At 47.2% G+C, this 21,209-nt stretch overlaps 1 protein-coding gene across 2 annotated transcripts in view; it reads left to right on the forward strand.

The window, feature by feature from the left end:
- The first annotated feature begins 597 nt into the window (after window positions 1–597).
- LGMN (legumain) overlaps window positions 598–21,209 on the forward strand; it is a 31,219-nt gene continuing 10,607 nt past the window's right edge. The window contains exons 1-4 of one of the 2 annotated variants that reach the window (XM_008698470.2): window positions 598–739; window positions 10,243–10,409; window positions 19,559–19,656; window positions 20,947–21,028. In XM_008698470.2, coding sequence (XP_008696692.1) covers window positions 10,272–10,409; window positions 19,559–19,656; window positions 20,947–21,028 — 318 coding nt within the window. In that variant the 5' untranslated portion in view covers window positions 598–739; window positions 10,243–10,271. Of the gene's footprint in view, window positions 857–10,242; window positions 10,410–19,558; window positions 19,657–20,946; window positions 21,029–21,209 lie in introns of both variants that reach the window. The other variant, XM_008698478.2, reaches the window with a different exon arrangement.

Raw genomic sequence — 21,209 nt, forward strand, 5'->3', positions numbered from 1 at the left:
TAGACTGCCTGGGTGTGGGTTCTGGCCCCAACACTTCAGACCTAATGCCGTCTTCAGAAGATCCATTTATAAATCTTACCATGACTGAGCCTCCCTCAGTCGTCCTAACAGTAAAGCAGGGACCACAGTAAGAGCACCTACTTCTCACAGGGTCGCCTCGAGGATTAAAAGGACCCACACATTCGATTCACGGAGGATCTTGAAAGATTCCAAAACCCAGAACACGTGCAGACCAAGGAACTCACGACATCTCGGACGACAAAGGGACATCAGTATTTCTGAAGTTTCCCTAGAGGATTCCAAAGTGCAAGTTTGGAAACCACTGCGTTAAAGTGCCCCGCGCGCTGGTTTTGATCCTTCGGCGGGTACTTCTGGAATTACTGCGTCTCCAGGGAAACCCCACGCACCCCGGGCGCCCTCACCCCCCATTTCATTGCTCGTGCTTCTCCCAGGGTTCGCGGGCTGTGGGCCCAAAAACCCCGGCTTGTGCATGCTGGGACTTGTAGGCCCTCTGGCTCGCCGGCCCCGCCTCGCTCCGCCTCCCATTGGGTTTCACACACGCCCGCCCCGAAGTTCCACCAATCAACGCAGAGCCCTAGGCCATTAAAGCCCTGAGTCTGGTGTCGCTCCGCAATCACTGCAGGGCGGACATCAGGAGGTGGCGCATCTGAGGCTGCGCGACGCGAGGAGTTCCCACGGTCCTGCCGCCCACCGCCGCCGCCGCGGGCTTCCGCCACAGGTAACCGCGAGCCCCAGCCCCGGGGATCCGTGCCAGGCCCCACGTCCCGGGCCAGGGCTGCCTGTCTGCCACGACTCTGGGCCTCACGGGCGGGATCTTCAGCTCCCGCGGCCCTGAGTAAGCCACTTCTCACCCTTCGAAGAGAATTTCGGGAAACGGTGAATTCCAAGGGACATGCTGCGACCTCTCAGCCCGTCCTCCCGAGGGGTGGTCGTGGGCTGCTGGGAACAGTCTTCGTTGCGCGAGCTCCGCCTGGAAGCCCAGGGCTTCCTCCTGGTGCAGGGGGAAACTGGCGCGCGGAGAGGGATTGGCAAAAGTCCCTCCGCCAGGGTGTGCGGGCAGGGTCTGCCGCTTGGTTCCGACCTTCACGATCTAGGAGCAGTTCAGGCTCTAGGTGCTTGTAATGCGAAGGATTGCCCCCATTTTCCACCCAGGTCTCTGTAGCCAAGGGGAAAAGCAGGTAACTTCAACAACAGAAATACCCAAACGTGTAAAAACATCCCTTCTAAGAAGTTAGGGATGCTCTAGTTCTCAGAGGCTTGAGCTGGTGGAACACATAGGGTGATTCACTTCAAGCGTGAAAGTGGAAGTTTGATTAGGTCCCCTGCGCCTTAACTATTAGAGGTGAGGTTATATGTATGTGGGTTATTCCATGCCAAGAACTGTGGAATCGGGGGCCTGGAAGAAGGAACTGTGTATCATAGGCTTCGTTTTATAGATGAAAATAAATGCCCAGAGTTTGGGATTTGCCCTGTGGTTTGTAGAGAGTGGAGTAGCTCAGCTTTTTTGCCGTAGGGTTCTATTTAGCAAACGTTCATTGAGCGTCGCTTACTGAGCAGGGTTTATTTGTAAAGGGGAGAGGCAGTCTATAGAGAATCATTCCAGTGTTACAAGTTTGCACAGGGGCGGCATCTAACACTGTTGGAAGCATCTAATTCTGATTTGTGGGAAGAGGTAGAACTTCGCAGGGAAGTGCCTGGAGTTTGAGGGACGGGCAGGAGCTAGTGCAATGAAGAAGAATGTTTCACCTGGAAAACAGCATGGTTTTTCACTTGAAAAACAGCTATGTTTTCCCCTGGAAGGCATGGTAAGAGGCACAATTTTGGACCAGAGTTTTGGAGCCTGGTTGGAACAAGGGATTTCATGTGAGTGGTGAATTTTTGTGAGCTCTGTTTCGTAAGAGCCCGGTACATCTTGCAGAGCCTTCTGTGCTGCTGTAAGAGATTTAGATTTTGTCTTGAAAGGTTGGGAAGCTGAATTTATTTTTTAAAAAAGATTTTTATTTATTTGAGAGAAAGCGAGAGCGAGAGAGAGCGCATGTGTGAGCAAGCATGAGCAGGGGTGGGGGATGCAGAGAGCTGGGCAGGGAGCCCGACTCAAGGCTCAATCCCAAGACCAGAGATTATGACCTGAGCTGAAGGTAGACGCTTAACCCACTGAGCCACCCAGGTACCTCTGGGAAGCTGAGTTTAGTAGATGTGTATCTTAGGTAGTTCCATAGTGTGGAAAAGTATCGAAGAAAGGTCCCAGTAGGGAGCACCTGCAGTAATTTCCAGGAGAATTGCTGAGGATTTTTTAAAGATGTTGCAGTGGGAAAGGCGAATAGAGGAGAAAAAGTTTTGAACTGTTAGGGGAGGTGAAATATACCATACCCAGTATTGTTCAGTAAAAGTATATTGAAGTGAATGCTGTCTCTTGAGTTTTCTGACCTATGACTATCTTTTGAGGAATTGCCCAGCACTTTTTTTTTTTTAACTGCGGAAGTTGCTTTGTAGACCATAATTCAAATCCCAGGTTATGATGGGGGAAATTTTCACATGTAAGAGATGATAGGTATTTGAGGAAAAGATTCACTACTGGTAGAAGTGTATCATAGAACGGTGTAGCTACTAGCAAAATGGGTATGTATAGGGGGCGCCTGGGTGGCTCAGTCAGTTAAGCTTCTGCCTTTAGCTCAGGTCATGATCCCAGGGTCCTGGGATTGAGCCCCACATGGAACTCTCTGCTCAGTGGGGAGCCTACTTCGCCTCTCCCCCACTTGGGCTCTCTCTCTGTCAAATAAATAAAATCTTAAAAAACAATGAGTTTGTATATCTTAAGATCAAGTGGTTCCACTTCTAGAAAGTAGCCTAGAGAAACAGAGACATTTGTTTGCAAGGAGAGGAGTATTAGGATGTTTATTGCAACATTATTTATAATGATAAAGTTTTGAAACCACCTAAATGTCCTTTAGAAGGGAATGTTTGTAAAGTGGACATATATGTTTTAGAAGTATAATAAAGTGAATGAAAAGAAATGCTAACTTAAGCAGCTCTTTCTGCCCACAGGTCCTGTCACCATGCTTTAATAAAAATCACCTTTTTGCACCAAAAAACAAAGAAGGAAGGAAGGAAAGAAAGAGAAAGAAAGAGAGAAAGAAACTATGATCGTGGTGTGGGGAGAATGGGATGGGACATGGGAAGAAATTTCATCTGTGATATTTTATTTGCTTTATGGGGGGAGAGTTCTCAGATTTGCAAAATACTAACAGTTCATGGGCTCGGTGACAGGTAACAGGTGTTTTACATTGTACTTTGTACATTTCTGTAATTTAATGTTTACCTTTCAATTTCTTGAATATAACTTAAAACAAAATTTAGCTTAAGAATTTACATCTAGCTAGAAAAGTCATTTAGCCATTGTGGGAAAATATGACAAACTACATTGATACCAGGTTTAAAAAATAGTAATTTTGGTAAAAGGGATTCAAGTGTGAAAATAAAAATGTGGAAAAACTGTTTACCACTGGGCAAATTTTACTTTGCTAGATTCCAAAATTCTTCTAACCATTAGGAGATTTTAAAAGTGGTTATTGATTGTGTCTATTTGGAAATATGACTAAGTTGCTTGTACTTTTTGTAATGTTAAAAGATAATTGTTTAAAAAGATTTATTTATTTATTTGAGAGAGAGTGGGAGAGCAGAGAGAAAGTCTTCAAGCAGACTCCCTGAGAGTGTGGAACCTGACCTGGGGCTCAATCCCATGACCCATGAGATCATGACCTGAGTCGAAACCAAGAGTCAATGGTTAACTAACTGAGCCACTTAGGCGCCCCAAAAGATAATTTTTAAAAAAGGTAAAGTCATCACTTGATGCAGGTATAAAAATGAACAAGTACTAAAAATTACATTTAACTTATAATGAGGAAATGTAGTGTGATGGTTCCAGCCAGATCAAAGGAGACTCCAGGGTCAGAAATAACTAAATGAATGGGCAAATGGCAGGCAAAACTGGCTTCATTCTACAACCAGAAATCAACCCAGCCACTACTTGATAGAATTCATTTGTGTGTCTTTAGATAAGAATTGTTTGCATTGCTGGTACCCAGTTTACAGAGATGTAAAGGAAAAAATGGCATAGAGTCAGAATTAGGTAACCTTAAAGGACATGATCTAATCTAGAATCCAGTTTGCCACTGAATCAGAAATCTTCCCTGTAGGAAAAATATTGATTAACCGTAATAAAATACAGTTTTCATTTGAGATAAGAGCTCGTTGGAGTTTGTTGTATTTTTTTAAATTTTGTTTTTCCTTTTTTTTTTTTTAAAGATTTAGTTATTTATTTGACAGAGAGAGAGAGACAGCCAGCGAGAGAGGGAACACAAGCAGGGGGAGTGGGAGAGGAAGAGCTCCTAGCGGAGGAGCCTCATGTGGGGCTCGATCCCAGAACGCCGGGATCACGCTGGAGCCGAAGGCAGACGCTTAATGACTGAGCCACCCAGGCGCCCCCCCCCTTTTTAAAAGATTTTAAAAATTTATTTTTGTGAGAGAGAGCGTGCATGGGTGGGGGGAGAGGGAGAAGCAGACTCCCCACTGAGCAGGGAGCCTGGATCAGGCCTGGATCCCACCTGAGCCGAAGGCAGAGGCTTAACTGACTGAGCCACCAGGATGCCCCTGGATTTTGTTTTAATCTCACTCTTAAAACAGGAAGTTAAAAGGTTTGAGAATGAAATCTACCCTTAATAATTTAGTTCTACCATCTCATTTACTGATAGACGATTAAGGCCCAGAGAGGGAAGGGTCTCCCATGACTTAGTAGCTGTGTCCCATGTTACAGAGAAATTGCACTAAGCCCTTGTTAAAAACAGCAAGACAAGTTTTATTCCAGCAATTATATTAGGGACAGATACTTCAGTGTAGATCTGAGCTCAGCTCCGAATACAGCAAGGATAGTTGGGATTTATGGGCAGGCTGAGAGGGTCAGCAGATGGAAAATTACAAGGGAACTTGATGAGATATCAAAGGTCGGCCATTCTCACAGGATTCTTGGTACACTGCGCTTAGCAGGCCAAGACCTATTTGAGATGGGGGCTTAGAGGAGCTTGACTCAGTTTGGTCAAGGAGGGGTCCTTATCATCTCTTCTTGTCTCTCTTGCATGTGGTCAGTCAGGGTCCACTATGGATAGTTCTGTCATTGGGACTTCATTACTTGTGTTGCAGGTGACGGTTTATCTAGAATGGGCACTCTGTCCCAAGCCTCTCAGATGAATTGAACCTCGCTTGCTAGTACTTCTTTAAGTCAAGTCCTTTAATGGAATTACTGACCTTGTGTAGCCCTGTAGCCTCAGAGGGACGCAGGACCAAGTGGGAACAGCAGAGGACTTGTCACACTGGAGGCTGGTAAAATTCATTCGTAAAGGCTTGGCCGTTGATCTTGACTTTGTGTGGTTCAGGTTTTCCTTTGAAGGGCTCTTCTAAGAGGAGAGCTCTTTATACAGATTACCCACAGTGCCTTAAAATAGTAGGGTGGCAAAGAGCACGGTTGGGGGTGGGTGGTGATCTGCTGGAGGAAGGGCTTGGGCCCTGGGTGGGGTGCGTTGTGCGCCCACTTGTGGTTACCCGGTCTAGACCTTCGCATGAACAACTTTTGTTGTGACAGGCGAGGGGGCGTAGTAGAAAAAGCAGTCTCTGGAGCAGATCTGTGTGTCAGCCCCAGCCGTGCTGCTTCCCAGCACATTTCTCTCTCTGCTCAGCCTCCCTTTTCTCAGCTCCGTGAACAGAATCATGAGGCTGGCTCACAGGCTTTTGTGAGGATTGTGTGAAGTGTACATGGCGTGGCAAGTATCCCACTTGGCAGCCCTGTGCAGCATAGCAACGTGTGTTGCTGTGGGGGACACCTTTTCTTCCCTGGGTAGGGTCACACCTGTCTGTCGTTTTCTCCCCACAAATGGTTAGCAGACTCAGCACACATCCTTTACAGCCCCCTTGGAGATCTTTCCACTCTCGGCACGTCGAGATCTGCCTTGCTCTTTTTAAAGGCTCCACGGTGTCCCATCATAAGGGTGTACCATGACTGATCTAGCCGGACAGCCCTCTGTCCATGACATATATGTTGCTTCCAGCATTTTGCTGTTAGAAATGGGTGGGCTTCCTCACCTCCTTAGTCTTTCCCTTTTGAAAAATAGTGCCTCCCACTCCCCCTGGAGTCCTCCTCCTGCCTTACATTTTTCCCTAACACTCATCCCCTCTGACAACGCGTGGATTTAAACCGTGTGTCTCTTCCCGCTAGAATGTCAGCTCAGTGAAGGGTTCTGCATTTGTTCGGTGCCCGTGAGCACCTAGTGGGTACTCAGGCTGTGTTTGTTGGATGGATGGGTGGGAGGACTGTAGAAATGGCCATCCCGAAGAGCTAGCTCCGCAGGGATCGCTTACTTTGTCTTCGTGAGCTTTTCTCTTTGATAGAACAAGAATCACAGGCGTGTTATGTTGCAAGATTATTTGTGATTTTGTTTTGAGTCTTTCACTTTGCCAAGAATATTGCTGACCAGGAAATGGCTGAGTGAGGCTGCTTGCTTTGAGATGTGTTCTTGCTGAGGGTAGTGGAAAGATTATATTACTTTCATGTCTCATCTTCACCGCAGGCCCCGATCTGTTTCCCCAAATGGTATTAACATATATGTTTTTTTTTTAATTTAATTTACTTTGAGTAGGCTCCAGACCCAGCATGGAGCCCAACATGGGGCTCAAACTCATGACCCTGAGATCAAGACCTGAACTGAGATCAAGAGTTTGATGCTTGGGGCGCCTGGGTGGCACAGCGGTTAAGCATCTGCCTTCGGCTCAGGGCATGATCCCGGTGTTACGGGATCGAGCCCCACATCAGGCTTCTCCGCTGGGAGCCTGCTTCTTCCTCTCCCACTCCCCCTGCTTGTGTTCCCTCTCTCGCTGGCTGTCTCTATCTCTGTCGAATAAATAAATAAAATCTTAAAAAAAAAAAAAAAGAGTTTGATGCTTAACTGACTGAGCCACCTAGGCGTTTCCTTAACATACATGTGTTTTAAGTGACATTTTCCAATTGGTGTCATACTGCGAGGCTTTTTGCTTGCCATTCTGTTCAAGGAGCCGTACTCTTTATAAGAATCAAAAAAGTGATAGACGGGAGCCATTGCCAGACGTTAACTGTGAAAGTACTCTTTGTGTATAAATAAGGCACTTTTTCTCACCGAAGGGTAGCACGCTAGCATATTAGTAGAAGACCGACAGATGAATTTGAATTTGTAAAAATAACCTAGCGGTGCTTTTTCAGTACCTGCGGTGGGTTTGCCAATTTAGGCGGTTAGGCTGGTGGTGTCCTTTCTGGGGTTCACAGTCAGGTCAGCTTTTTGATTCTGATATTTTATGTATTCTTTTTGTCCCTAAGTAAGAAGGGAAAAAGTCATGTGTCAGGGCCTCCCCCGGAATGAGCCTCTTCATGATTAAGTCACATGAACGAAACTCAGAGACTGGTATGCAAACCAGGGAGCCCGTTTAATGATTGCTGATGGAAGATAGTAAGAACCAGCCGGGCTGTGCTGGTCATGTGGGCTGAGGGCGTATTTTTGCTCCCTAGGGCGGGTCAGAGACCACCTGTCCCAGTTTTATTGGAACATCTCCCCACTCACTGGTTTACCTATAGTCTCTGGCCGCTTTCACAGTACAGGGGCAGAGCTGAACAGTTGTAAGGGAGATGGTGTGATCTGCAGGGTAAAATATTTACTGTCCAGCCCTTTAGAGAAGAAGTGTGCCAACCACTGCCCCACGGAAGGCTTCCCAGGGAGGTTCCAAGTGCAGTCAGGAGGCTGCTGGGTGAGCTTGGAATCAAAGAGCTGCTGGTGGGGTCACCTCTGTAGTAACTGTCACCTCTGCTATTACCTCCTAGCCCTGTGGTGAGCCCCGGTCAAGCCAAGAGGACTTGGGAGAGCGTCGTCAGGTGCACGTTAACACATGAGTTAAGGCCAGCTCGTTCTGGCACCAAGGTGGCCTGGGCAGTCCACGGCCCTTGTCTGTTCCCTGACCTCATCTGTCGTATACTGTACTAAAAAACAAAACCCAACAAAACAAACAAAAAGTATGGCCATTTCAGAATAAGCTCAAGAGCCAATCTGGGGTACTGTATTGTAGTTACCCGTTCGTCCGTGGGCAGTCTTGCAGTGACGCTGGAGAAATGCAGATCTAGCACCAGCTCCCTTTGCACAGTAAGAATTCAGTTCCTGGATGGGGCACATGGCTGGCTCAGTCAGTGGAGCATGTGACTCTTGATCTCAGGGTCGTGAGTTCAAGCCCCACATTGGATGTGGAGCCTACTTAAAATTAAAAAAAAAAAAAAAAAAAGAATTGAGTTCCTGAAGGGGATATCGGAGGCAGGTGGTGGGTAAGGGTTCGTGGGGCTTTGGGCCAGAGGTGAACTAGAGCCCTCCAGGGCTAATGGAGAGCCCTGCTGCATCAAAGTCGAATCCTGGGCATCACCTGGAGCTTGTTGGAAATGCTGAGTCTCAGGCCCAGCCCAGGCCTCGTGGAGCAGAATTGTATCCCCAGAGGATGGGGGTCACAATCGGTTTGGAGAAGCACTAGTCTAAGGCGCTTATAGGTTTTTATTTTTATTTATTTATTTTTATTTTATTTATTTGACACAGAGAGACAATGCAAGAGGAAACACAAGCAGGGGGAGTGTGAGAGGGAGAAGCAGGCTCCCCGCAGAGCAGGGAGCCCGATGTGGGGCTCCATCCCAGGACCCTGGGATCATAACCTGAGCCGAAGGCAGAAGCTTAACGGCTGAGCCACCCAGGCACCCCTAGGTTTTTAAACTTTCATCAGATTCAGGGCTTCCTGTTTCCTCACCTTTGGGGGTAAACCCACTGCTCAGTCCATTGTGAGTTTGAACACAGCGTCAGGCACAGGATGCTAAGGGTGGTTTCTTAAGCTTACAGGAGGTTCCCCCCTTAGCTGGCTGCGTGCGCCCCGAGGACAGGGCCTTCGACCGGTCCCTCCTGTGTTCAGAGCATGCAGCGCGTTTTCTGGGGCGGGGGAGGTGTTCAGCAGCCTCTGGCCGGCTGCGCCAGCGAATAAGCCCGTGAGTGAATGAGCGCTGTTTGACAAATGGCAGAAGAGTCAGAGGTCAGCCTCGTGGACTTTGTTCTGCTGAGTCCCTCCATCTCAGAGACTGTTTTTCCTGTCAATGCGACAGGCCTAGCACCTGTCGCAGGAAGGCTGTTTCTTTAGAATAACGTGTTCAGGATGCAGGGCAGTGATGTGAGCGATACAAGGTGGCCGGGACGAGGCCTGAATTCTGCCTTCGTGCTTTAAAACTTGGACGCTTTGGCAGTGGAGTATAAAATTGGGCGTGTGCGTCATTAAGAATGAAGTCTCCGTGTAGGGCCGTGTAGCAGGAAGACCGAGCCGGGAATTCAGAAGACACGGGTTCTGGTCTCTGGCCAGAGCTGGCTAACTGTGGATATCGGACAAGTTAGCTTCTTTTGCTTTAACCTCCCGTTCCTGTAAAACAAGGAATAAAACTTTTGCTCTGCCTGCTGTACTAACTACATGTAAATGTTGCACGAAGACGTTAACGTGGGCTGCCACTGTTTGCCTGTGGCTTATCCAGATAACTCACTCACAGACTTAGGAGTTGCTCAGTGTTTATATTGGACACACACTGAATTTTCATAAACTCTATTGCATAAGTGATATCCGTTAGTTTTAGTAAAAAGAGATAGGAAGAAAATCATCCTGAATTCCACCTACCGCCGATCAATGACTGTGGTTAAATTTTTATGTCTGCCTTCCACATTTTGTATGCACACATACCTGTGTGTTCCTTTCTTGCCAACGTTTCATACAATGTGGTAGACAGTTTTCTAGCACGGTGAATTTTGTTGGGGAGTTTTATCTGCTGTATTCCAAGTTGTGACAAAAGCTTGTTAAAACCTTTTAGAGGTTGCCCACAGGTGTTCCCAGTATTCTTTGGTCTATACCCATAACTTCAGCCTGCAGTGAGAGAGATGGGTAGATCCTTCTTCCCCTAGGGAAAGGGGCTGCAGAACCGAAGATACAATCCTGCTCTGTCCTCATGTTTTATCCTTAGGCTGTTCCATCTGATGACTAAATGGTCTTACCTTTTTGACCCCTGGGCTGCGATATGTCTTAGGGGCCGACAGTATTCTGTTTTTGTCATTCGTTTTTTGCTTGACTCTGCTTTTTTCTTCCCAGATTTCTGCCACTGAACTCTGAGGCACAGAATGATTCGGGAAGTAGCTGTTTTGCTCAGCGTGGTCCTGGGGATCGGTGCTGTCCCCGTGGATGACCCCGAGGATGGGGGCAAGCACTGGGTGGTGATTGTCGCGGGTTCAAACGGCTGGTATAATTATAGGCACCAGGTAAGACAATCACTAGTGTTTTTCTTTATGACCCTGGTATTCTGTAAATAATCCTGGACATTGTCAGTAGAACAGACTTTGTAAAAAGCCATTCACGCTCCTGAAGGCTGGAGAAAGTATGTGTGCGGGCAGGGATGTGGAGAAATGGGGAGATCATAAAATGGTAAACAGTTTGGCAGTTCCTCAAAATGCCCTGTGTCACCTCAGTGTAACACAGGGTTTCTCAGCCTTGGCACTATTGACATTTGGGGCCAGGCAATTCTTTGTTATGGGGCTGCCCTGGGCATAGTAGGATGCTTTGCAATACCCCTGACTTCCACGCACTAGATACATCACTGGTCCACTGTAACAACCAAAAATATCTCCAGCCTTTGCCAGATGTCCCCAGCTGAGACCCACTGGTCTAACGCCTTCATTTTACAGATAAGGAAAGTGAGCCATAAAGAGAGGAGGAGACTCGCTCGAGGCCACACAGCCAGCTGGGTGCAGACAGGACTGAGCCCCAGGGCTCTGGTACAAGCATCACATGAGGCCTCTTTGTTTCTTTTTTTAAAGATTCATTTATTATTTAGAGAGAGAGAGTGGGGAGGGGCAGAGGGAAAGGGAGAGAGAGAATCCCAAGCAGGCTCCCTACTAAGTATGGAGCCCAATGCAGGGCTCAGTCCCACAACCCTGAGATCATGATCTGAGCTGAAATCAAGAGTCTTATCCTTAACCAACTGAGCCACCCCGGGCCCCCAGTCACATTTTTTTTTAAAAGTAAAAAGTAACAGGTGAAATTAACTTTGCTATGTCTTATTTATCCCAATATATGCAAGCTATCATCATTTCACTGTAATCAATACAGAGAGTTAATAATGAGATACTTTACATTTTTGTTTTCACTAAGTCATCGAGATCGGGTATGCATTAACATTCATGGTGCATTCAGTTTGGACCGGCCACACTTGAAGCGTGCAGTTGGCCGCCTGTGACCGGAGGCTGCCGTATGGGACAGCTCAGGCCTAGCATCCGCGCCCCTGGCGGCTTGGCAGTGTCGCCTTGCGTGTTTCGCTCCCAGCTGTTGGTTTTCATACTTGTTAAGTAGGGGGTTAGTTTAGAACAACTCGCTACCAGCTCTAAAACGTGGTGATTGTTGAATGACCTATTTCGTGAATGATCTCGTATGTTAGCTGAAGAAGAAATTTGGCTTAATTGAAGAGTTGTGGTCATGGCAAAATGATCCCTTTGCTGTTAAATACTTAACCACAGACCTGACCCATTTACAGAGGAACACCCTGAGAACATAGCTCATCATCTCTGGATTTTCTCTTCCTTCTCTAACCACGAGTTCAAAAGATAAGGTATTAAATACAGGTCACCGATAGTGAACAGGCCGAGTTATCTGCTGCATTGGTTTGTACACAACTAACTTTGAAAGAATATTATTGGTTGAACATTATTAACTATAGGACTCCAGTTACCCTTTGCTCCCAGAAAACCTTTTTTTCTTTCTAAAGTGTTGCTAGTTTCCCCGGTGATATAATACCGAAATAGAATGAAGGGAAGCAAGGCATGAGAAGTGGGGCAGAGTGAAATACTCATCCCGGAATAAGAGTGAAATACACATCCCAGCCTCTGTGGGAGGAACTGTGTGTGCTGAGTCACTGCTGACCTCAGCCGGGGCACTGCGGCTGCCTCCGTTCTCAGCTGCTGCCCACGTTCGCTTCCTTGACTCTGGAAGTTGATCACGGAAAGAGCATTGGAAAGCACTTTCCTCATAGAACCTATACAGATTTCTAAACTTAGGTTTTTATGGAGGTTTACCTTTTCCTTGGATGAACACAGCACTCATTATCACAAATTTTTTTTTGTTTAGGGAGGACAAGTACACCGGGCACAATTTATTTTTATTTATTTTTACTTTTTTTAATGTTTGGGCTTTTCAGTTTGTTGTTGTTTTTTTAAGATTCTATTTATTTGTGAGAGAGAGAGAGACACACACACGGCACAAACGGGGAGCGGCAGACAGAGGGAGAAGCAGGCTCCCTGCTGAGCAAGGAGCCCGATGGGACTCGATCACAGGACCCTGGGATCACAACCTGAGCCGAAGGCAGATGCTCAACTTACTGAGCCACCCAGGCGTCCCCACCAGGCACAATTTAAATCGCTGCTGAGTGCTTTGCTCTGTGCTTGATGAAGGTTATTTTTTTTTTTTTTAAGATTTACTTATTCGAGACAGCGAGCACGCATGTGCGCCTGCCCACATGCGTGAGTGAGGGGAGGAACAGAGGGAGAGGAGAGAGACTCTCGAGCAGAGTCCCAGCTGAGCGTGGAGCCTGCCACGGGGCTTGATCCCAGGACCCTGAGATTATGACCTGAGTGGAAATCAAGATTTAGATGCTTAACCGACTGAGCGCCCAGGCGCCCCAGTGATGGTTATTTAAATCATGTTTTGTCTTGATCAAATTGGGTTTCTGTATTTTCCATCTTTGCCTGGGATTCATGGATGACTGCAGGGGGGTTGGTCTGAGGCACGGCTGGGGGACACTCTGCATCCAGTGTCCTGGGGCAGGGCGTGGGGGCAAGGCCTTGTGAGGGCAGCTTCCTGCAGTGGCCAGGGCAGAGGAGAGAGGGAGAGGTCCCGAAGTGCAAGCAGCATCTGGGGGCAGGCTTGTCAAAGGAAACGAAATAGGCCAGCAGAGGAGGAGCTGGGGTTGGAGGAGGGTTACTTTGGGGACGGAGGTCTGAGCGCGTGGAGCAGGAAGATCTAACGTAGAGTGGCAGGGGCGGCTGTTGAAGAAGATGGCACGGGGACTTTGTGGGGGCCAGGAATGGGGAGGAGAGGCACATGGAAGCCAGGAGTTACCAGGAGGATGGGGGTTGGGAGGGTTCGAGGCAGAGGCTGGCAGTGGGGTTCCCAAGGAGAAGGTCGTTTGCCGTGTGTTCACAGGGGTGGGAGCTGCGGGAGGCTGACGCCCACCCCCCTCCACTGGTCTGGAGTTGGGTTGCGGTGGAGAGAAGGGAGGCCACCCCCTCCTTCCGGAGGCTTTAGGAGCACCTGTCCTGGGGGCCGGGAGGCAGGTAGGTGGGTTTCAGTTGAGGCAGAGAGGGAGAAGCCTAGAACCCACACGCGTTGGAATTGGGAGTAGGAGATGTGGTCAAGAGCCAAGTGGTAGGGTCGTCATGTTTCTGAAAGACCACCTTTCATTTTATAGATTTTTTAAAAATGTGTGCAGTCACCACTTTATAAAAAACAGCTTGACTGAGGCATACATTCACATGTGCTAAAATTCACCTATTATAATTGTGTAGTTCTGTGAGCTGGAATAAATTTATGCTGTTCTGCAAGCATTGCCACAGTCCAGTTTTAGGATATTTCCATCATTCTAGAAAGTTCCCTAGTGCCTGTTTGCAATCCGTCCCTGTTCCCCTCCCAGCCCCATGCAACCCCTGCTTTCTGTCTCTAGGTCCCCCCCACCCACCCCAGCCTCACTTTAAACCTTTGATTCTCCCCTGGAACATTTGAGTTGGTGGTGGGCTCAGTGAGGCAAGTCTACAGAGAACCCCTGCCTCACCCAGCAGTGCTCAGCACGCGCCAGGAAGTGACAATATGTGTATATCTGTCAGGGAGCAGACCGTGAGGCCCCCTCCTCAGATCCTTCCCTGGCTCGAAAGTGGACCCCTTTACAGTGACCATGACCGGAGCGTGGCCATCGGACTTAAGCTTGGTTCCCAGGCTGTTGTCCCCATTTAACTGACAGTGGGCCTGAGGCGAAGGCAGCAGGAGCAGACGGTGTCGGACAGTGGCTGGCATCAGGGAATCACGGGATGCTTCCACACGCCCATCAGAATACCTAACGCCAGCGTGAAAGAAGCTGACTCACGGCAGTGTCTGGTCCGTAGTCCACGGGGCTTTGCCTTCTCCGTAGTCTTGCTCAATCCCCTCTTCCCATGCTGCCTCGTAGGCTTTTCTCTCTTTAAGGAGGAAATCCATCTAGGCCAGATATGTTCAAGGGAAGTAATTCAAGTGGCCTTTAACACCGTTTCTGAAGTACTTGCCTTGGTTTAACCCTCCTCTTACTTGTTTTGAGTGCCAGTAAATAGACTTGAGGCTAACAGAGAGCCCCTCTGAGGTCACGGAGTTAGAGGCCACCAAGTACTCCACGGACCCAGGAGAGAGCCATGACCTGACTGAGAATGCTGCCTGTGGGAGAAGGGCACTAGGTGTGGTTGGGGTATCTCTGAGTCCTTCCCGAGTTTGTCCCCCTTTTCAACACGGGGATAAAAGCACGTGCCTGGGGGCGCCTGGGTGGCACAGCGGTAAAGCGTCTGCCTTCGGCTCAGGGCGTGATCCCGGCGTTATGGGATCGAGCCCCACATCAGGCTCCTCCGCTAGGAGGCTGCTTCTTCCTCCCCCACTCCCCCTGCTTGTGTTCCCTCTCTGGCTGGCTGTCTCTATATCTGTCAAATAAATAAATAAAATCCTTAAAAAAAAAAAAAAAAAAGCACGTGCCTGTCAAGGTGGTGAGGAGTCCAAATAGTGGAGGGGAGCACCAACACAGGACACGCTGAACCTGCCCTTTCTAAAATAGATAGCCTTATCGAAGCATATTTTACGTGGCATATGTAATTCACCCATTTCAAGTATACAAGTCAATGATTACTTAGTAAATTTACCAAGTTGTGCAAACAGCGCCATAAAGCAGTTTTGGAACATTCCTGTCTACCCAGTTAGATCCTTCCAGCCCCTTTCCAGCCACCACCCCAAGCCCCAGGCAACCACTAAAAATACACCTTCCATCTCTAAATTGATCATTTCTGAACAGTTCACATAAATGGAGCCATTTGGCATGTAGTCTCTTGTTTCTGTTAATATAATGTTTTTGAAGTTTATCGGTGTTGTAGCATGTCAGTACTTTGCTCCTTTTATTGGCAAAGAATATTAAATAGTATGTGTGGACCACATTTCAGCTGTCCGTTTACCAACTGATGGACATTTGGGTTGTTTACGTTTTTTTTGCCTATTACGAATAATATTGCTAAGAACATTCTTCTGTAAATCTTTGTTCGGATAAACGTTGTTTCTCTTGGGCAGAAAGAATGGAATTGCTGGGTCTTATGGTAACTTTACGTTTAGCATTTTAAGAAACTATAACATTGCTTTCCAAAATGGCCGCACCATTGTACGTCCCACACGCAGTGAATGGGGGAGGTTCCTGGTTCTCACGTCCCTGCCAACGCTTGTTATTGTCTGTCTAGCTGTGACTTGGTATCTTATGGTTTTAATTGACATTTCCCTAATAACTGATGATATTGAGCATCTTCTTATGTACTTTTTAGCCATTTATGTATCTTAGGTGAAATGTTTATTCAAAATCTATTTTTGGTTGGGTTGATGGTCGTACTGGGTACTATAATTCTTGCACATTCTAGATACAAGTTCTCTCAGTACATGTTTTGCAAATGCTTTCTCTTACTCTGTTACTTGTCTTTTCATTTTCTTAATGGTGTCTTTGGAAGCATTCAGGTTTTTAATTTTGCTGATGTCCAGTGTATTAATTTTTTCTTCTATAAACCGTGCTTATGGTGTCATATCTTCAACATCTTTGGCAGTTATAACTCGCAGTTATTTTCTAAGTTATTTCCCAAAGTCTTACGGTATTAGCCCTTACATTTAAATCTATGATCCATTTTGGTTTAGTTTTTGTAAATGGTGTGAAATGAAGGCCCAACTTCATCTTTTTATGTGGATTTCCAAGTGGTCCCAGCACCATTTGTTGAAAAGACTGTTCTTTCCCCAATGTACAGGTGACCTTGAAGAACACGGGTCCATCTATATGCAGATCTCTTTCAATAAATACAGTACAACACTGTAAATGTATTTTCCTTTTAATTTTCTTAATGTTTTTTTTTTTCTCTAGCTTCACTGTAGGAATACAGTATATGATGCATTCAATATACGAAAGGAAGTGAAAGTCCTTCAACTTTTCAAAACCTTTTTTGCCTATTCTGGGTTTTTTTTGCAATTTCCTATATGTTTTAGGATCATCTTGTCCACTTCTGCAAAAAAAATCTGATCTTTTTAAAAAATTTTAATAGTATTAAATCTTCTGATCCACGAATATGAGGTGTCTCTCAATTTATTTAGATCTTCTTTAATTTCCCTCTGCAACATTTTTGAATTTTCAGTGTATAAGTCTTATGCTTTTGTTAGATTTATTCCTAAGTGTTTTTATTTTTTTAAATGAACCTGGCTTCTGCCAAAAGGCATCAATAATAGGATGACTCGTCGCCAAGGGGAGTGGGCGGGTGCGCCTGCTCACTTCCACTTTCATCACAAGGGGAGGTGAAATCTGACGTGTTGGTTTGATTTTTTTTTTTTAATGAAAAACAAAGCAAACAACTGTCTATATAACATGTGTGCAGTTTCATAATAAAATGAATACCTGTTTCAGACTAAAAAAAAAAGAACATGACTAAGACCCTATCCCCTGTCTGATCCATTTCGTCCCCCTCCCTTCCCTCCAGAGGGTGAGTGCCTGAATTTTCTGTCGATCATTCCTTCGCTTTGCTTTATGGTTTCACCATATGAGTATTTAACTGTAAACAACACAATGTTTACTTTCCCTGTTTTGCCCTTTATGTAACTGAAATCGTAGTGAATGTATTTTTCTATGACTTACTCTTCTTCTCGTTATGTTCCTAAGACTCATCTGTTTTGAAACATGGGTTGTAGTCCATTCATTCCTCCATCCACTTATGTGAGCTTTAGGGTATCCGGTACAGGAGCACATGAGTTTAATTTTCCTGCTATTGATGGTCCTTTGGGTTATTTCTTGCTGTTTTTTGTTTGTTTTGTTTTTTGCTGTGAGTAGTCCTCCACTGCACATGGGTGGAGTTTCTCTAGGGTTTCTCTAGGAGCAGAGTCGCTGGGTTGGCAGGGATGGATGAGCTTCAGCTTGGTTGGATAATGGGAAGGTGTTTTCCCAAGTGGAGTGCCGATCCCAGTAAGCTTCCACCATCAGTGGATTCGTTTCCTATTGTTCTGTAACAAAGCTACAAGCTTAGTGGCTTAAAACACGTTTATTATGTTACAGCTCTAGAGGTGAGAAGCCTGAAATGGGTCTTACCATATTAAATCGGGGTGTCAGAAAGGCTGTGTTCCTTTCTGGGGACTCTGGAGGATGTGCCATGTTCTTAGCTTTTCCGACTTTTAGAGGCTGCCCTCGTTCTTGAGCCCATGTACCCTTCCTCTGTGGTCAAAGCCAGCAGTGACAGTTGAGTCTTTCCTTACATCGAATCCCCGTGACACCGACTGTCCTGCCTCCTTCTGCCACGTACCAGGACCCCGTGATCACGTTGAGCCCACCAGAATAACCCAGGATGACCTCCCTATTTTAGGGTCAGCCGATGAGCCATCTTAAATCCATCCACTGTCTTAATTCCCCATTGTCATGTGGTGTAACCTCGTCACAGGCTCCGGGGATTAGGGTGCAGCCATCTTCGGGGGCTGTTTCCTCTCCTTCCACAGTTGGTGTTGAGGGTTCTCATTCCACAGAAATGGGGATTTAAACATTTTAACGATTTGCGTATATGTGAAATACTTAGCAATTATTTTAAAATGGCTTCTTTAGATTTCCAGCTCCTCGCTGTCCCCGGGCTTCTCTAACTTTCATGATTTCTCTGTTGCTCCCATGTGAAGCCATGTCAGGGTCTGGAGTCAGAGTGCAGGGGTATCTCACTCTGAGCTGGGTGACCCGGGCCGGTCACCTCACCTCCCTAAGCTCCAGTTTCCTTGTCTATAAAGTGGGGATCATTACCTTGACCATGTGGGGTTGCTACGAGAATCAGAAGACATAACGTATAGCCAGTCCCGGCACAGTACCCGACAAGTACTAGAAGTCAACACATGTATGAGTTTTTGGTATTTATTCAACCATCCACTCATCCAGCAGCTCCCGAGGGCCAGACCCTGGACTCACCCACCCAGCGTTCAGTAACGTATTTAACATCCATCGTGGCTGTGAAGTGCATGTGTGTGAGGCGTCCACAGGCAAAATGCTGGCTTTAATGCTTGGTGAGCTTTATGGCCGTGCTCGGTGATATGTGTATCGTAATAGGCACAGAAGGTCCGGTTCCCGAAGCTCTCTTCCTTAGAGAGGCAGACACCTGGGCTCACTGTTCTCTTCATGTTTACCTATGTCTTTGTTCTTTCTTTTTTTTTTTTTTTAAGATCTACTTACTTATTTTAGAGAGAGAGAGCACACAAGCGGGGGGAGAGGCAGAGGGAGAGAGAATCTCAAGCAGACTCCGTGCTGAGTGTGGAGCCCAGTGCGGGGCTCCGTCTCATGACTGAGATCATGACCTGATCTGTCTGACTCAAAATCCAGGGTCAGACACTTAACTGAGCCTCCCAGGCGCCCCTGTGTCTCTGTTCTTGAAAGACCTCATTAAACAGAAGCAGAAAGGGGACATTTTTTCTTTTGTCCTCAAATGATTCCCATGTCCTGGAGTATACCGCGTGTCATCTGAAAAAGGAAGCCAAGAGTGTCTTCACCCTTTAAGGACAAGGAGTCACATTAACAAAGCTTATCTTTCAACCCTAACGTTGTCAGCCTTGCGGTCGTTGTTATTTTGTTTTAACTAAAGAGTACGTTAGTACCTTCCTCCTTTTAGTTCCTGAGCTGACCTTCTGAGTTTTCACCCAGTTCTCTGAACAGCAGCTTTGGCAGCTGAAGTTACTCGAATCAGAAGAATCCCGTTTGATCCAGAGCTAAGCCTTGAATCGGTAGTTCGTCATTCTGTCCTTCAGACCCAACTCCGTGCCTTCGGAGACTTTTAGACGGTGTGGAAAAGGGAAATCAGTTTTCCAGGACCTCTGAAGGCCCTGGTCGCCCACGGTGGCGGTGCTGCGCGTGCATGGCTCTGTGCAGGGCCACGGCTACACCAGCTGCGGATGAACGAGAGTTTGGATAGCGGGCGAAGTGGGGAACTTTTAAAAATTGAGTTGAAAAAATATTCACATGTGTTTTAAAATACTGTAACTACCTGACCCATGGGGAATGATTCATAGCATGTCATCCATAGGAACGTGTTGCTCCTTACAGCTCCAAAATCGGCCTCCTTCCGGGCGGAATCTTAACACTTGACAAAATCATTTCTCCCAGGCGGATGCATGCCACGCCTACCAGATTGTTCACCGAAACGGGATTCCTGATGAACAGATCATTGTGATGATGTATGATGACATAGCCAACTCTGAAGAGTAAGTCGGCAGCGTTTCAAACTTGGGGGGGAACTCAGGATAAAAATTTTTTTATTATTTTTTTTTGAGAGAGGGAGAGAGCACGCTCCTGCACGAGCTGGTCGGGGGAAGGGCCAGAGGGAGAGAATCTCAAGCAGACTCCCCACTGAGCACGGAGCCCAACTCAGGGCTCAGTCTCATGACCCTGAGATCAAGATCTGACCCCAGGTGCCCCCAGGATATATTCTTTTCACAACGCATGCAGACTCACAGGACTCTGTAGAATTAGTGTTAGAATGCAGCCCTTAGAGCGTAAACAGGCTCGCAGATGAAGTCCCACAGGGCTGCGTCCTGTAGAACGTTCCGGGCACCCCCACCAGTGGCAGCCGCATGGGAGCTGGGCGCTGAAGGATGTGGGGGGCCGGTGCTTTGGAAGAGTTTAACGTGTAAGCTCCTTCTGGGCTTGGAGAACTCACCATCGGGTTCTGTGGTGCTTGTTCCTGACCTCCGAGCGGCGGGGACAGCACAGAGGGGTCGCGTCTGCAGCCCCGTGCCTAGAAGGTTCTCGTTTGTAGCTTAGATCCAGAGACCCTTCCTTCTGTGCTTAGCTGCTTTTATTATTTGTTGAATTCAGTTTTACAACTAGTTCCCTCGTGCCTGCTTCTCTGATCTCTTGGCGATCAGGGGCAGCAGGTGTGGGTACCACGCTTTACCGCTGCTAATCTCTCCACTCCTTGTTTTCCCTGCTGGAGCCAAGGGGGGGTGATCTCATGACGGCACATAATCCAGTCCGAGCTTTCACGCCTAAGCTCTTGTATTAAAGTCTTGTCTTTCGCCCTGGCTTTTTCGCTTTACCGCTGCTAATCTCTCCACTCCTTCTTTTCCCTGCTGGAGCCAAGGGGGGGTGATCTCATGACGGCACATAATCCATTCTGAGCTTTCATGCCTAAGCTCTTGTATTAAAGTCTTGTCTTTCGCCCTGGCTTTTTCTGTAAGTAGTTTTGCTCTGGGAGGTCTTTGGCTCAGATCTTGCCCCCAGGATGCTGTATGGTTCCCACAGGAGGCCGGGCACACCTGTCCTCAGTTTCCAGGACAGCCCTTCACCACTCCCGGCAAGAACTCAAGGCCTGTGGGCTGCCTGAGGCCCCCCAGCTCGAAAGCCCCTGGCACCTGGGCGACCGTGTGGGTGATGGGATGTCTTTGGCAAACACGGCCGTTTACTACTTGTATACATAACGGGGGCATATTTTTGAAGAGAGATTTCAGAGACATGTCACGTTACATGCTCCAAAGGTGTCCTTTGGTTTTCAGCAACCCCACGCCAGGAATTGTGATCAACAGACCCAATGGCTCGGACGTGTATGCAGGGGTCCTGAAGGACTACACCGGCGAGGTGAGGGGTGCAGGGCTGGAGGCAGCACGGTCTGTTTCCATTCCGGGGATGGTTCTGCCCTCGCTCTTGCATTTCCACGATCAGAGCCTCACGAGACTGATCTCTGGTCATTGCTTCATGTTTCTAGTGAGATTCTTGCTTGAGGGGTAATTTCTGAGAGTTTTGTAAGAAAGTCGAGGGG

Source organism: Ursus maritimus, unplaced genomic scaffold (genome assembly GCF_017311325.1).
Source record: "Ursus maritimus isolate PB19 unplaced genomic scaffold, ASM1731132v1 scaffold_25, whole genome shotgun sequence".
NCBI classification, from domain to species: Eukaryota; Metazoa; Chordata; class Mammalia; order Carnivora; family Ursidae; genus Ursus; species Ursus maritimus.